General features: G+C 43.0%; 1 protein-coding gene across 4 annotated transcripts in view; it reads left to right on the top strand.

Annotated features, from left to right (window-relative positions):
* PCDH15 (protocadherin related 15) overlaps positions 1-13245 on the top strand; it is a 258742-nt gene that overhangs the window by 104482 nt on the left and 141015 nt on the right. For all 4 annotated transcript variants that reach the window (XM_041474168.1, XM_041474178.1, XM_041474192.1 and 1 more), the window contains exon 10: positions 10022-10228. In XM_041474168.1, the coding sequence (XP_041330102.1) occupies positions 10022-10228 (207 nt within the window). The remainder of the gene's footprint in view (positions 1-10021; positions 10229-13245) is intronic.

The following is a 13245-nucleotide window of genomic DNA, read 5'->3' as shown; positions in this document are numbered from 1 at the left end:
TGATTCATTTAGAGTAGTTTTAGATAGTTAAATTGATAGATAAATTGATGTAGTTAATTAAATTGATACTTCTAGAGTGGGTTTTAATCCAGCCTGGCTGGTCAATTCATAAACTACTGTCTGTTGTATTTGATTGTATTTGGGAAATTAGGGAGGATTTATGTGACTTGGGCATCTCTACAAAAACTTCAATTAAATTATTTTAAAGAAATAGGGGGGAAGAGGGAAAAGGTAAGAAAAGATTCCCAGCTTCAAATAACATTTGTAGCCTGACTTTTATTAATAAGACTTTTTATTGAATGTAAGAGCTTTATGGCTCATAGTGAATACAGTCTCACAACCTGGGCTAGTGGAACTGGATGAGCTTTAAGGCCTTTCCAACCCAAACCAGTCTGGAATTCTGTGAAAAAGAATTGATTTGTATCTCTTGGGTTGTTTTGGTGCCTTCCTCACAGAGCTGGTGACAGAAATGTGCTTCAACACCATGCCAGGGCAGCACAGAGGATTTTGAAGAATATTCTTTCATGGCGTTTTCTGTATCCCTTGGGTCTATCCCTGTGGTGCCAGGAGGGTTTTCAGCCAGGCTGGTGTTAAGCCAGTGACAGACAATTCCTCAGAAACAGCTCTGCAGTGGGACTGTGTTTCCCTGTTGTTTAGAAGGTCAGAGTAGAGCAGTGTGTTTGCAATTCCAGTGTTAGAGGGAAATTGGTTTGGGATCCCATTGTGCAAGAGGTGCTGGAGAACATTTCTGCTGCAGTGTCTGCTCTGGAATTTCTCCTGGCTGGAGTTTTTGAACTGAGTGGGATTTCCAGCCAGACTGGGCAGCACAGGCAGCTCCAATCTCTGCTCCCTGTGAGCAGGGACAGGCCCAGGGAATGGCTGGAGCAGTGCTTGAGTGCCAGGGCAGGTTTAGGTTGGATTTCAGGGAAGGGTTCTTCCCCCAGAGGGTGCTGGGCACTGCCCAGGCTCCCCAGGGAATGGGCACAGCCCTGAGGCTGCCAGAGCTGCAGGAGAGCTTGGACACTCCAAGGACGCACAGGGTGGGATTGTTGGGGGGCCTGGGCAGGGCCAGGAGCTGCATCCATGATTCTTGTGGGTCCTTCCAGCTCAGAATATTTTGTGGTTCTCTGATTCCTTTCTCATGGGAGTGCTTTGGATCAGAGAGATGCCCCCAGCAGTCCCAGTGTAGTTCAATATCAGAATAAATCACACAGACTCCATTTTTTTCATGGAGGGAAAAGCCCATTCTTTATTCACATAACTCCTTTTTGTACCGTTTTACGGACCTTGTGTGTGACTCCAGTTGGTTAGTAGATTTCTTGACAACTACGCTATTGGTTAGTAAAAGGTATTTTATTTGTCCATCAAATCTCTTTACGGTTAAATTGTTTATGTATTGTCTTCATTGATTCTCGTGGGATAGATTTAATGTTTATGCAGGTGCTGGTTGTTTTTCACCCAGGAATAGATTATGTTAACAAGCTGTTCATGCCAGGATTATTTTCACATGGGAACTTGCAAAGTACTAGCTTTGCTTAGAAGAAATGACTGGCCAGCCATCCATCTAACAGAGCAGCACTGATTTTGAGGCCTTTCTTTTATCATTTTTCCACCTGACTGCAACAGTTCAGCTCCTCCCAATGTCCATGGTTCTCTTGATATGGATCTCAGCCAAAAAAACAAGGAAGTGGTGTTCTCCTCACTCTGGAAGTTTTTGGGTTTCTCTGATCCCAGTGGGAGCTTCATTGATCCCTCCTGTCTGTTATTTTCCTGTTAAAAGATTCCTGCATTACAAAGAAAAAAAGGCATGGCTTCAGAAATATCCTCCGGATCAAACTGTGGACCAACCTTGGAAGGCAGGAAATATGGATATCTATGTGCCATTTTTGGTGTGATTGCACAGGGCTGTTTCCTGTTCCAAGTGGAAATACAAGGAGACTGAGAGAGGATGTTTGCCAGCCACTGGCAAGAGCAAAAAATTACCAGGTTTGAAACACAGGGAGGCTGAGGAGGAGAGCTCTAAGCTGGGGAATCTTGGTAATGATCTCAATGGTTGAGTTCTTGAAGTAATAGCTAATTCTGATCCTAAGGTATTACAGAATCATAATATATATAAAATATATGTAAAATATTCTGGTTGTAAAGTCAAGGATATAATCACATAATAATTTAAGTTGGAAAAACCCTCTGAAATCATCAATTCCAGCCATCAACCCAGCCAATCCCAGCACTACTCCATGTCCCCATGTCTTCCAAACACTTCTTGTGATGGAACTTTGAGGGATTGACTACAGAATTACTGAAGTACTTTGCAAGACCAAGTGAGTCAGTGATAAAATGGCTGATAGAATTAAGCATGGCTTAAAAATAAAGTGAAACGTGTCAGAAAGGATCACCCTGAACTTTTATATAAAAATGATGGGTTCTTGCCTGACTTGGGAATGAGTTTTTGGTGTTGGAACTGGGAACAGAGTGTGAAGGTTGGCTCGGTGATCCAAAAAAAAAAAAAGTTAAAAAGGAAATGGAACATTAGAAATCATTAGTGAAAATAGAGAAAAGAACAGTGAGCAAAGCACTGCAGCTCTGAACAGATTCAAGTGTCCTCAGCACGGTGTCCCAAAAAGGACAGGGCAGGACAGAGGCTCCTCCAGGTGAGGAAGGAAGAAGCTGGGACAGACACCTGTAAAATCCAGTGCAGTGGGAGGGAGGAGGAAGCAGCAGTCCAGCCTCTCCTGCAGTGCCAGGGTGGGGAGCTCCCAGCTGAGACAAGGAGATGGCAGGGTTAAAACAGACAAAATGGCTTCTTCTCTAGAAAAGAAGGTTGGGTGGAGACCTCATGGGTGGAGACCTCACAGCACCTTCCAGGATCTCAGGGAAGCTGGGGAGGGACCTTGCAACAGAAACTGGGGGGGACAGAACAAAGGACAGTGACAGAGGGGAAATTCAGATGGGATACTGGGAAGGAATTTTCCTGTGAGGGTGGGGAGGGGCTGGGATGGAATTCCTGGAGGGGCTGTGTCTGTCCCTGGATCCCTGGAAGTGTCCAAGTCCAGGCTGGATGGGGCTTGGAGCAGCCTGGGATGGTGGAAGGTGTCCCTGCCCATGGCAGGGGTGGAGTGAGATGGTTTTCCAAGTCCCTTCCCACCCAAACTGTGATTCCTGCTATGATTCAAATTTAACAGGCAGTGCTGTGGTGCTGAATGCTGACCTGGGCTCAAGGGGAGGCTGGGCTGGCTCATGGAAGACAAGCTCAGTAATAAAAAGAGAAATCCAGGGAGATCTGAGCTGCTTCTCTTCTCTAGGCTCCTGTGTTTGGCTGCAGCTTCAAGCATGATTTTGGAGTTGTTCTTCTTACCCTGTTCACCATGAGAGGTTCAGATTAGGCATCAAAATAATTCCTTTTTCCCTGAAAACGTGGTCAAGCTTTGGAAAAAGTTGCCCAGGGTAGTGTTGGAGTCACCCTCTCTGGAAGTGTTCAGGAGATATCAGGACTTGCTCTTGGGGACACGGTTTAGGGGTGATGCTGGTGCTGCTGGGGTTGGACTTTGACCTTGAAGGACTGTCCCAAACTTAGTGATTCTGTGGCTGTTTTACTCTGAATTTCAAACAGCACAATTCCAGTCAATTAGGAGATGCCCATCAGTTGAGGCTCACTGGACTGGAAGTTCTTGGTTTAGAAAAGTGCTCCATAGGTTTTAAGACTTAAAAAGTTCTGAATTATCTAATTTTTGTTTGTTTGTTTTTGTTTTTACCCCTTCAGAAACTTCATAGCTGCAAGATTTGGTTGATTTTTTGCAAGAATTTCAACTCTTCCCAGCCTGTTCTGATCTCTTGGCTCCATCATCTATTCACATTTGTTACCTTTGTTTGGGTAGCTCCAAATTTCCCCTCTCCCCATGTCTTAATTTTCTTGCATTTTGGAGGATTTGTGCTTTTTCTTTGGGGTTTGTACTCAGGGCAACAGGTTACAAAAAGACTGGAAGAAGTTCATTTTCATCAAAGAGTTTGCTCCATCCTCTTCTTGTGCTGAAATTTTCCAAATCATTCTTGTGATTGTGCATATCCTGTAGGTGCTAAGGACACTAAGTAGTTTTTTTAAATTAGTTTTTCAAAGGTTCAGCCCTTAGGTGAACTCAGAATTCAATTAATTCTCTTTGAGACAGCTTTTTTTTTTTTTTTTTTTTTTTTCTCTCTTGTATTTAATACAGTGATGGGATTTGATGTAGAATTAAAAATCTGAGCGCAGGGACAGGGTTTGTCTTTGTGATGAAGGAAAAAAAAATGGTCCAGGACACCCAAACTTTTCCTTTAAATCATTAAAGTATTTCTTCAGATCAATAAGATTGACCCTAAATTTTGTGTTAGACCCCTCAGAGCAATGAAATAATTAAAATAAATAATTGGGATGTCCTGTAATGCTTTTATTGACAGGAATTTCCTTTCTGCAAGAAAAAAAAAGTCCCTTTCTGTGTAAAATTTAAAATTCAGCATCTAAAACTTGGCCTAATGGCTTCATATATGATGGGTTTAAAGGAAGAATGAAGAGCTGTAATATTTGGAAAACAATCTAATTAATTAGTAAGTACTGTTCACTGCCCTGCAGCATTGTGAGTCTTGCTGGTCCTGAAGTCACCCAGTTTACCTATGGCCCTAAAATGGATGTTTTGAGGTTTATTTTTTTTTAAACCCAGAGTCCAGACACATTTTGTGCTGATTTAATTTCCCTGCCACAGTGACACCAGTCGCATTTGTTCTGTGTTCTAGAGACATTCTGTGCTTCTTGTCCTTAAGCCAAGTTTTAATCCAGTTCAGTGCTTCTTTCCTTGTGCTGTACATGCTGACCTTGGGAATTATTCCCCAATCCTAAAGTTTAACCTAAATCTGGATAAATAAATGTCCCTCTTTTCACCTTCCCTTCCCTGTTCAGTTTTAGTGAGTGATCTCCCCTTTCAATGGAGCCCCTTTGTCACCCTGCCCATCCTTCCCTCTCTCCCTGCTCCTGATTTTAATCACATCCATTTAAATAATAAATCACAGATTCCCAGGATGGTTTGGCTTGGAAGGGACATTAAATCCCCATCTGGTTCCATCCTTTGCCACCTCATTTTGCTTTCTTTAAATCTGAGGTCTTGGAGCTCAGTTTGCAGCTCCCCCTGCTACTCACACAGATTGTGCGTAGCCCCTCACCAGGAATAAATCCTGATATCCCAATTTTTTTTTAGGATGTGTAGAGTTCACGTTTGTCCCTATGCACCACCCTCCTCTTAGCTCCTCTTGCTCAGCTTTGTGTTGGGATTGGAGGGAACAGAGAACTTTTTTGGGTATTTTTTTTGTTTGTTTGGGGTTTATTAATTTGGTTTGGGTTTGTTTGTGTTTTTTTGGGTGGTTTTTTTTGGTGTGTTTATCTTTGTTTCCAAGGATGGGCCTTCCAATTTTTATCAAATAAAAGATCTGGCATGAAGACAAACCCCCCATTTGGTGGGATTTAAAAAATTTATTCCTAATTAGCCTGTTTTACACTTCAGAGAACTCTGTAGATCTGGAGAAAAGGAGCATGGATGTGTCTTAGCTAAAACAATTCCATTTTCTTGCACCTTAGGACAGATTTTTTTTGGATGAAGCATTGCTGAAGTGGATTCTGGGATTCCATGGAGAAAGGGGAATTCTGAGTCTTATCTAAGGGAGCCACGTTTTGCTCCCTTTTAGATGTTTCTCTAGGGCAGGACCTGCTGCTTTGGCAGTGAGAGGGGACATTGGAAAGTGGCTGGAGAATATTCCAGCTCTGGATCGTGCTGAGGGCCTGGAGCTGGACTTGATGGGTCCCTGTGGGTCCTTTCCAGCTTGGAATTCTCTGTGCTTCCATAAGAGTCTTTTGCATTGCTCTAATTTCTCATTTTTTTGGGAAGCTGTTTCCTCTGCTGCTCTCAAGGATGAATTTCCATAGCCTCCCTTTCACTCCTCACTCCTTGCATCCCTCCTGGGACTGCTTTCCTGTCATCTCCAGCCATCTTCCATCAGGATAAAATTATGGACATTATAGATGCAAGCAGATTCAGCACAGATGATGTAATAAAAGCAGTTAACTATCTGTGAGAATTAACACATTTCACATCATTTTGTTGTGTTTTTTTTTTTGTTTGCTTTTTTCTTTAGCTGCTTTTAACTACTAAGTTGTACCAGAATCTAATTCTGTGCTGCTTTTTTGTATCTTGATAGAAGTGTGAAGGTCACATCCTTGGGGTTATTTGAGAGATCCCTCATTATTTTGACACTAACACATTTTCTTTGAAGGACTGGAACTCAGATGTTTTGTGGCTTAGATACCAGTGCTTTTCTGGGTGAAGAAAATGTAGATTGTTTGATGCTTGTGCTCCAAAATATGTGTTAGGAAACAACCTTTGGCCAGCAAGTCCAGGCAAGTGTTTAACAGGGCAATGTGAGGGAAAAGGGTTTGCACTCTCAATAGAGGACTCAATGTCTGCAACAACTCTCATGAGGTATAGCTTCATCTCTTAAAAAATACAACAAAATCAAAAACATCAGAAAAACCACTCCCAAGCCACCACAAAACAAAGAAGAAAAAAAAACTCCAAACCCCCCACACTAAGAAAAAACCCAAGAAATAAGGCACTGAAGCAACAATTGTCAATGTTAGAGCTTTATATACTATATATATATTTGGAGCATTATGAAAGGGCTGTGTTGAGCTCTGCTTGTAGTCAGGTGTGGCTTCTAGGACTGATTTCATGGAGCATTTGAAAGCAAACCAATTCCTCATGTTGTGATATGAAATTCCTTGTTTCAAACAAAAGGCAAAAAGAAGTGGCTGTTTGCAAAGCTTCCTCTTCCCCTTAAATAGTGGTGTCTTTGGAAACAAAAAAAAAAAAGAAATTAATCCATTTTGAGTGGTGAACACAAAGGAAAGCTGAAGTGATTTTGAGTGGAAGTGCTCAGTGAGGAAGAACTCCTTTGCTTTGTTATTTTGAGCTCAAGGGTTTCAAATTTGAAGTCTAATTTTGGGAGCAAAGAACTCTCTTTGTGTAGTGTGAAATTCCCAGCACTTCAACAAAGCCTGTGACACCTTCCTGGGTGAATATTCCCGCTTTTATCCCAGAATGAGCTCTGGGCTCTCTTGGACGTTAAAGCAAGGCCATTATTGTGGTGTTTCAAGCTGTTCAGAAGATTGAGGCCCTCTGCTTGCATTTTCCTTTTTTTAGGATCTCTTTAGAGCAAGGAATGTTAAGCGTTGTTATAAAGTAACTTGCAGGGGTTGTGTGGAAACTTTGGGCCATGAAGGGACCAATTTTACTTGGAAAAGCAGAAGAAAAGAATATTTAATGATGGACAACCGTTGTTAGTCCTGTGGGGAGGAATACTTCAGGAGAGCCCTGGAGGGGCTGGAGTGTGGCCAGGGAAGGGGGTGAGGGAGCTGGAAAGGGGCTGAGCCTGGAGAAAAGGAGGCTCAGGGGGGACCTTGTGGCTCTGCACAACTCCCTGCCAGGAGGGGACAGCCAGGGGGGGTCGGGCTGTGCTGCCAGGGAACAGGGACAGGACAAGGGGAAAGGGCCTCAGGCTGGGCCAGGGGAGGCTCAGCTTGGACAGCAGCAGGAATTTCTGCATGGAAAGGCTGCTCAGGCCTTGGCAGGGGCTGCCCAGGGAGCTTTGGAGTGCCCATCTTTTGGAATAAATCACACAGGACTCCATTTTTTTTCTTGGTGGAAAAAGCTCATCCTTTATTCTTGTAACTCCTTTTTATACAATTTTGCAGACCTCATGTGTGACTCCAACTGGTCAGTAGCTTTCTTGCTAATTACTTCATTGGTAATCAAGAAGTTATTCTTTATTGATTGGTCACTCCAACTCTGTGTGTACATGTAGGAAAAGTTTTTTTTTGCGATAGTTTTCATTTTTCTATCTAGCAGTGCAAGAGCAGTTTATACAGGTGCTGGTTGTTCTTTACCCAGGAACAGATTGTTATGTTAATGAGCTGCTCACACCAGGATTGCTTTCACATGGGAACTTGTAAAGTGCCGGCTTGACAAGGCCAGCCACTGATTTTAGCAGAGCAGGCTGATTTTATGAAGCCTTTCTCTATGATTTTTCTGCCTTACTGCAACACCCATCCCTGGAGGTGTTCCAGGAAGGGCTATAGGTGGCACTCAGTGCTCTGGGCTGGGGACAAGGTGGGCATTGGGCACAGCTGGGACTCTATGATCCTGGAAGTCTTCCCATCCTAAAAGATTCCAGGATTCTGTGGTTCCATGGTACATCTGCTTATAAAACAGAATCCCAGCAGTGTGTGTTGCTTGAGGAGCAGACTTTTCCTGGGATTTTCTCTCATGTTTTCACTACTTTAACTTGGGCAAAAATTCCATCTCCAAACGTTTTTGGAGTTTCACCTTCCTGGGTCAGGAGCCAGAGCCCTGCTAGGTAATTCTGGTGATGTTGATTTTGACCCATGTAATCTATTTTCATTCAGAGGAGCATCAACTGGACTGTACTTGAGCCTGGCGTAGTTTTTTCCTGTAATTCAACTTTATTTTAAAAAGAAAAATCCATTTTTTCTTAAAAACTGAGAATGAGTTTTTATGGATTACTTAAGGTGTCATTGCCTCCTTTGAAGAAAATAAGAATTATTATGCTTATATTTCTTGTTGTTTGAAATAGGAAGTTTTAATAGTACTTTTTATTTAATAGAGTTTTTATCATTTCCAGATTATTGCTGTTTTAGAAGCAAAGAGAATTAACATTTTTCAGACCAAGAAAGGATTTAAATAGTTTAAATACAAAATTTTTTAAAACTATGATGAAGTCAAATGGATTTTTCCAGACTGAGATTCCTTGGACTCTCAATTTGAAAAATGAGGAATTATCTGTTTGAAAGCGGGGAAATACTAGATTAGAAGTAAAACCTCTGCAAACAGAAAGCCCTGTTAAAACAGAAAATTAGGAATCTTTCTGTTGTGATCCAGAGTCTGTGCATCCAGATTTTCGGAATACAAATTTTAGCCATAGGAGCAGGAAACTCTCTTTCAATGCCCTACTCTTGTCTTGCTGCAGTGTCATGTGCGGGACTGTAATTAAAGCTGGTTTGCTCTTTATAAACTGGAGACCAAATTACTTTTCGTCTCCTAATTCCCTTGTTCCTTTGCTTTAATTAGTTGTTGGTTGGGAGGTTACAGGAAAATAAAGCAGGATCATGGGGTTTTATACGATTAGCACCCTGGAATGGGCAATTAGTGCTTTTATCTTTAGGAGGCTTGAGAATAAGAATAAATCAGGTGAAAAATATCATGGAGTGACTTCTGGGTGGTGCAGAGCTGTCATTGAGATATGGGGGTTATTCATGGAAGTAAAGAATTTTGCTGGACACATGCACAACTTCCCTGGCACAGGGTGCCCAGAGCAGCTGTGGCTGCCCCTGGATCCCTGGAAGTGCCCAAGGCCAGGTTGGATGGGACTTGGAGCAGCCTGGAATAGTGGAAGGAATTCCTGCCTATGCAGAGGGTGGAATGGGATGAGTTTTAAGGTCCCTTCCAACCCAAATTATTCTGCAATTTAAAAACAGGCAAAATCAGGATTAAAATCCCACTCATGTAATGCTGAAGAAGTGGATTTGATGAAAGAGGAAGCAAATGTATCCATATGTGCTGCTCCCACCTTTTGGGTTTAAGTCTCTTGATGCTGCTGTGGGTTCTGCTGTGCAATCAGCATTCCCGGTTTTCATTCATCCCTCAGAGATTTTTCCAAAATTTTCAGTCCTGTGAGTTTAAGGAGCTGTGTTTGCACAAGGTTTGGGTTTCTTCTGGCTGTGTAAATGTGACTGTGATCGAAAGTGATCCCATTCTTTTCTCCTAGCTAATTTTTAGTTGGTATTTCTTTTCTCTGTGATGTTGAATTCTATAGTAGGGGAACCTGAGGAAAAAAAGTCCATTTTTAACTGAATTACAACTCTTAAGTAGAACCGTCCCCAGTCGCTGTTCATAACTGGCAACCTTTGACAAATGAGGTGATTTTTTAGGCTGAACAAGACAATGGCCATCCTCTCCCTGCCTTTGCCAATCTCCACATCGAGATCCTGGATGAGAACAACCAGAAGCCTTATTTCACAAGATCTACCTACGAGGGCTTCATCCTGGAATCCTCCCCGGTGGGAACAACCATCTCGGATAGCCGGAACCTGACCTCCCCCCTGCAGGTCGTGGTGCTGGACAACGACGTGGAGGAGGTACAGTTGGGTTTTTTTTGGGGGGGTTGCATTTTTATTATTTTCAGGGTTCTTTCTCTTTTTTTTTTGTTGTTTTTTATTGAGACAAGCTTATTTAGATCAATGAACACAAAAAAAAATCATACTAATTTCCTTGTGGTTTTCTGTTTGTTTTCGTTCTGATAGATTATTCGGGTAGATTTGGAAGTGGATTTTTTCTGATCTGTGTTTTGCTCACATCTGTGGAAGAGTCTGTTCTATTCAAGGTGGTGAATGCTCAGTGCACAGAGGAATCAAAATGCATTTTGTGATAGGGATCAGTTTGCCCCACACCATGGAAATAGGAGAGGGGAGCTTAGAGAGAAAGGAATTCCTTATTTCAGGCAAAAAGAAGAGGCATAGGATTAAGAGCAGAAGGCTGAAAGTTCATTGCCTTCTTTGCTCTGCCAGATTTTGATGTGACATTACTCAGAGGGGAAGTCAGGCATCTCCAGAGGACTAGTAACCAGGTAGTAACATCTGTTTTGGGGCTTTCTTCTTGTTGTGGAGTTCTGCTCTCACTGGGAGAGATAAAGAAATTCAGGAGTATCAACATCTAAATGAATGGAGAGAGGCTTTCTCCAAGGGTGTGCAGTAATACAAGGGGGAATGGCTTCCCACTGCCAGAGGGCAGGGCTGGATGGGATATTGGGAATTAGGAATTGTTCCCTGTGAGGGTGGGCAGGCCCTGGCACAGGGTGCCCAGAGCAGCTGTGGCTGCCCCTGGATCCCTGGAAGTGCCCAAGACCAGGATGGAGCAGCCTGGGACAGTGGGAGGTGTCCCTGCCCATGGCAGGGGTGGCACTGGATAGACTTTAAGGTCCCTTGCAACCCAAACTATCCTGGAATTCTGTGACACAGAGGTGTGCCTGCAGCCACAGGGGATCAGCCTTCTCCTTGGGTGGAAATATTCCATGTTCCTTTGGCATCACCTGGTTCATGCACAGCCCTTTCCAAAGCTGTGGCATGGTGCAGGTGTAACATGGATGTGAGAGAAGAATTCACAGAATTCCAGCTGGGAGTGCAGCAATTGCATAGAGCTCCCATATAAAATGGCCAAACACTAAAATTGCTCCTCATGGAGCTGGATGGGACCTCAGGGTGGGATTATTGGCAGAGGAAATGGTCATTAACTTCTGTAGGTCTCAGTGTCTTGATGGTTTCATTGTACCTCAGTAAATCTGTGTGTTTAGGAATATATTTAAATTTAAGGATTGCTGAGGAGACACTGAGACAAGCCCCCTCTGTGCTGGTGCATCCCAGTTCCCAGTGGTGACTCTGGTCAAACATAATGAATTCTGCCTTCTAAATGAAATATTAAAATGACTCCATGTCCTCAGGTAAATGCAGAAAGAAAGTGCTCGCTTAACTGCATGTCTGAGGAAAAAAATGAACAAAACCCACTCTAAATTGAAACCCTGTGGGAATATATGAGAGTCCTGCTATAAACCTTGCAGAAATTAATTTATAGATGGGACATTGCAAACAGACCTTTCAGTAGAGCAGCACTGCCAAGTGCTGACATAATTAAGTGCTCTGTTTAAATGGCATAAATTAAATTAAGCTACAGGAGTACCTTAAGACCTGAGCAAACCAAATCTGAGATGAGGAACTTAAACTGTGTGAGCTGAGAGCTCTTTACATAAGGCTTTCCGAGCCTCTTTTTTCCTTCCTCTTTGCTTTCCATGGGAGAGGATTAGTTTATCCAGTGGTTAGGGTTGGTGGTAAAGCTGCACTGAGTAACAATCATGGGATGGATTGGGACCTTCAAGCCCATCCAGTGCCACCCCTGCCATGGGCAGGGACACCTTCCACTGTCCCAGGCTGCTCCAAGCCCCAGTGTCCAACCTGGCCTTGGCATTCCTGGGTTATCTCGTGCAGGACCAGCAGTCTGACCCAATGGTCTTTGCGGGTCTCTTCCACCTCAGGGCAATCTGCGATTATCTGGAATTTTTTTTCTCAGAGAACTTGTGAGAAATTTGAAAGAATTTTACTTAAGGATGTCTTGGCAGCAATGTGAGCAAACAGAGCAAGTAAGAGATAAAATAAGTTTTAATTGCAGCCACAAGTGCAGGTTATGAATTTTCAATAATATATCTATAGAAGGAAAAAGAATAGATTTTTTTTTTTTTAACCAGGAAAGCTGAAGCATTTTAAGTACCAAGTGTTTTTCTCTGGTATTTGCCTGATTGCTTCTATCACTCCCAGTTTTTGTTAGAAATTGTTTTGCAGTCAATGCTCTCTCAAGGGGACAGTTCTGCTGGCCCTGGGCAGCCCTGCTGTGGCATTCCAACAGTTGTAGTAACTCAGGAAATAGCCTTCCCAGAATTAAACAGCCCATTAATATCATTATTAAAACAAACAGAAGGCAAAGACAAAAAGCTGCTTTAATTCCTTTAGGATTTATAAAGAGAGGGGTTACAACTTTTTGGATCTTTGCACTTAAGGAAAACCAGAAATATTAACAGTGAATTGTTCCTGTAGCACTGTGTGTCTTCCTTGATTATTTCAGGATTAATATCTCATGGTTTCTGCCTCCTGACACTCCCAGGAACAATTCCTAATTCCCAATATCCCATCCATCCCTGCCCTCTGGCAGTGGAAGCCATTCCCTGTGTCCTGTCCCTCCATCCCTTGTCCCCAGTCCCTCTCCAGCTCTCCTGGAGCCCCTTTAGGCCCTGGCAGGGGCTCTGAGCTCTGCCTGGAGCCTTCTCCTCTCCAGGTGAGCACCCCCAGCTCTCCCAGCCTGCCTCCAGAGCAGAGGGGCTCCAGCCTCTCCTCTGGACTCATTCCCACAGATCCACACCTTTTTGTGTTGGGGACACAGAATTCTCCCTGCTTCTCCTCTGCAAGGCTCTGGATCTCAGATTTTCCAGGTGAACATGGGAAATATTCTCTCACCCAGAAACTAGGACAGATGCTGGAAACAGCTTTCCAACAAAACCAATTTTTCATGGACATTTCAGTGCTGATCATCCTCCACTTGAACATGTTGGAAA

The sequence above is a fragment of the Pyrgilauda ruficollis genome, unplaced genomic scaffold (genome assembly GCF_017590135.1).
Source record: "Pyrgilauda ruficollis isolate IOZ18807 unplaced genomic scaffold, ASM1759013v1 scaffold11, whole genome shotgun sequence".
Classification (NCBI taxonomy): domain Eukaryota; kingdom Metazoa; phylum Chordata; class Aves; order Passeriformes; family Passeridae; genus Pyrgilauda; species Pyrgilauda ruficollis.
Note: the sequence above shows the minus strand (reverse complement) of the source record. Positions and strands in the feature narration are given on the sequence as shown.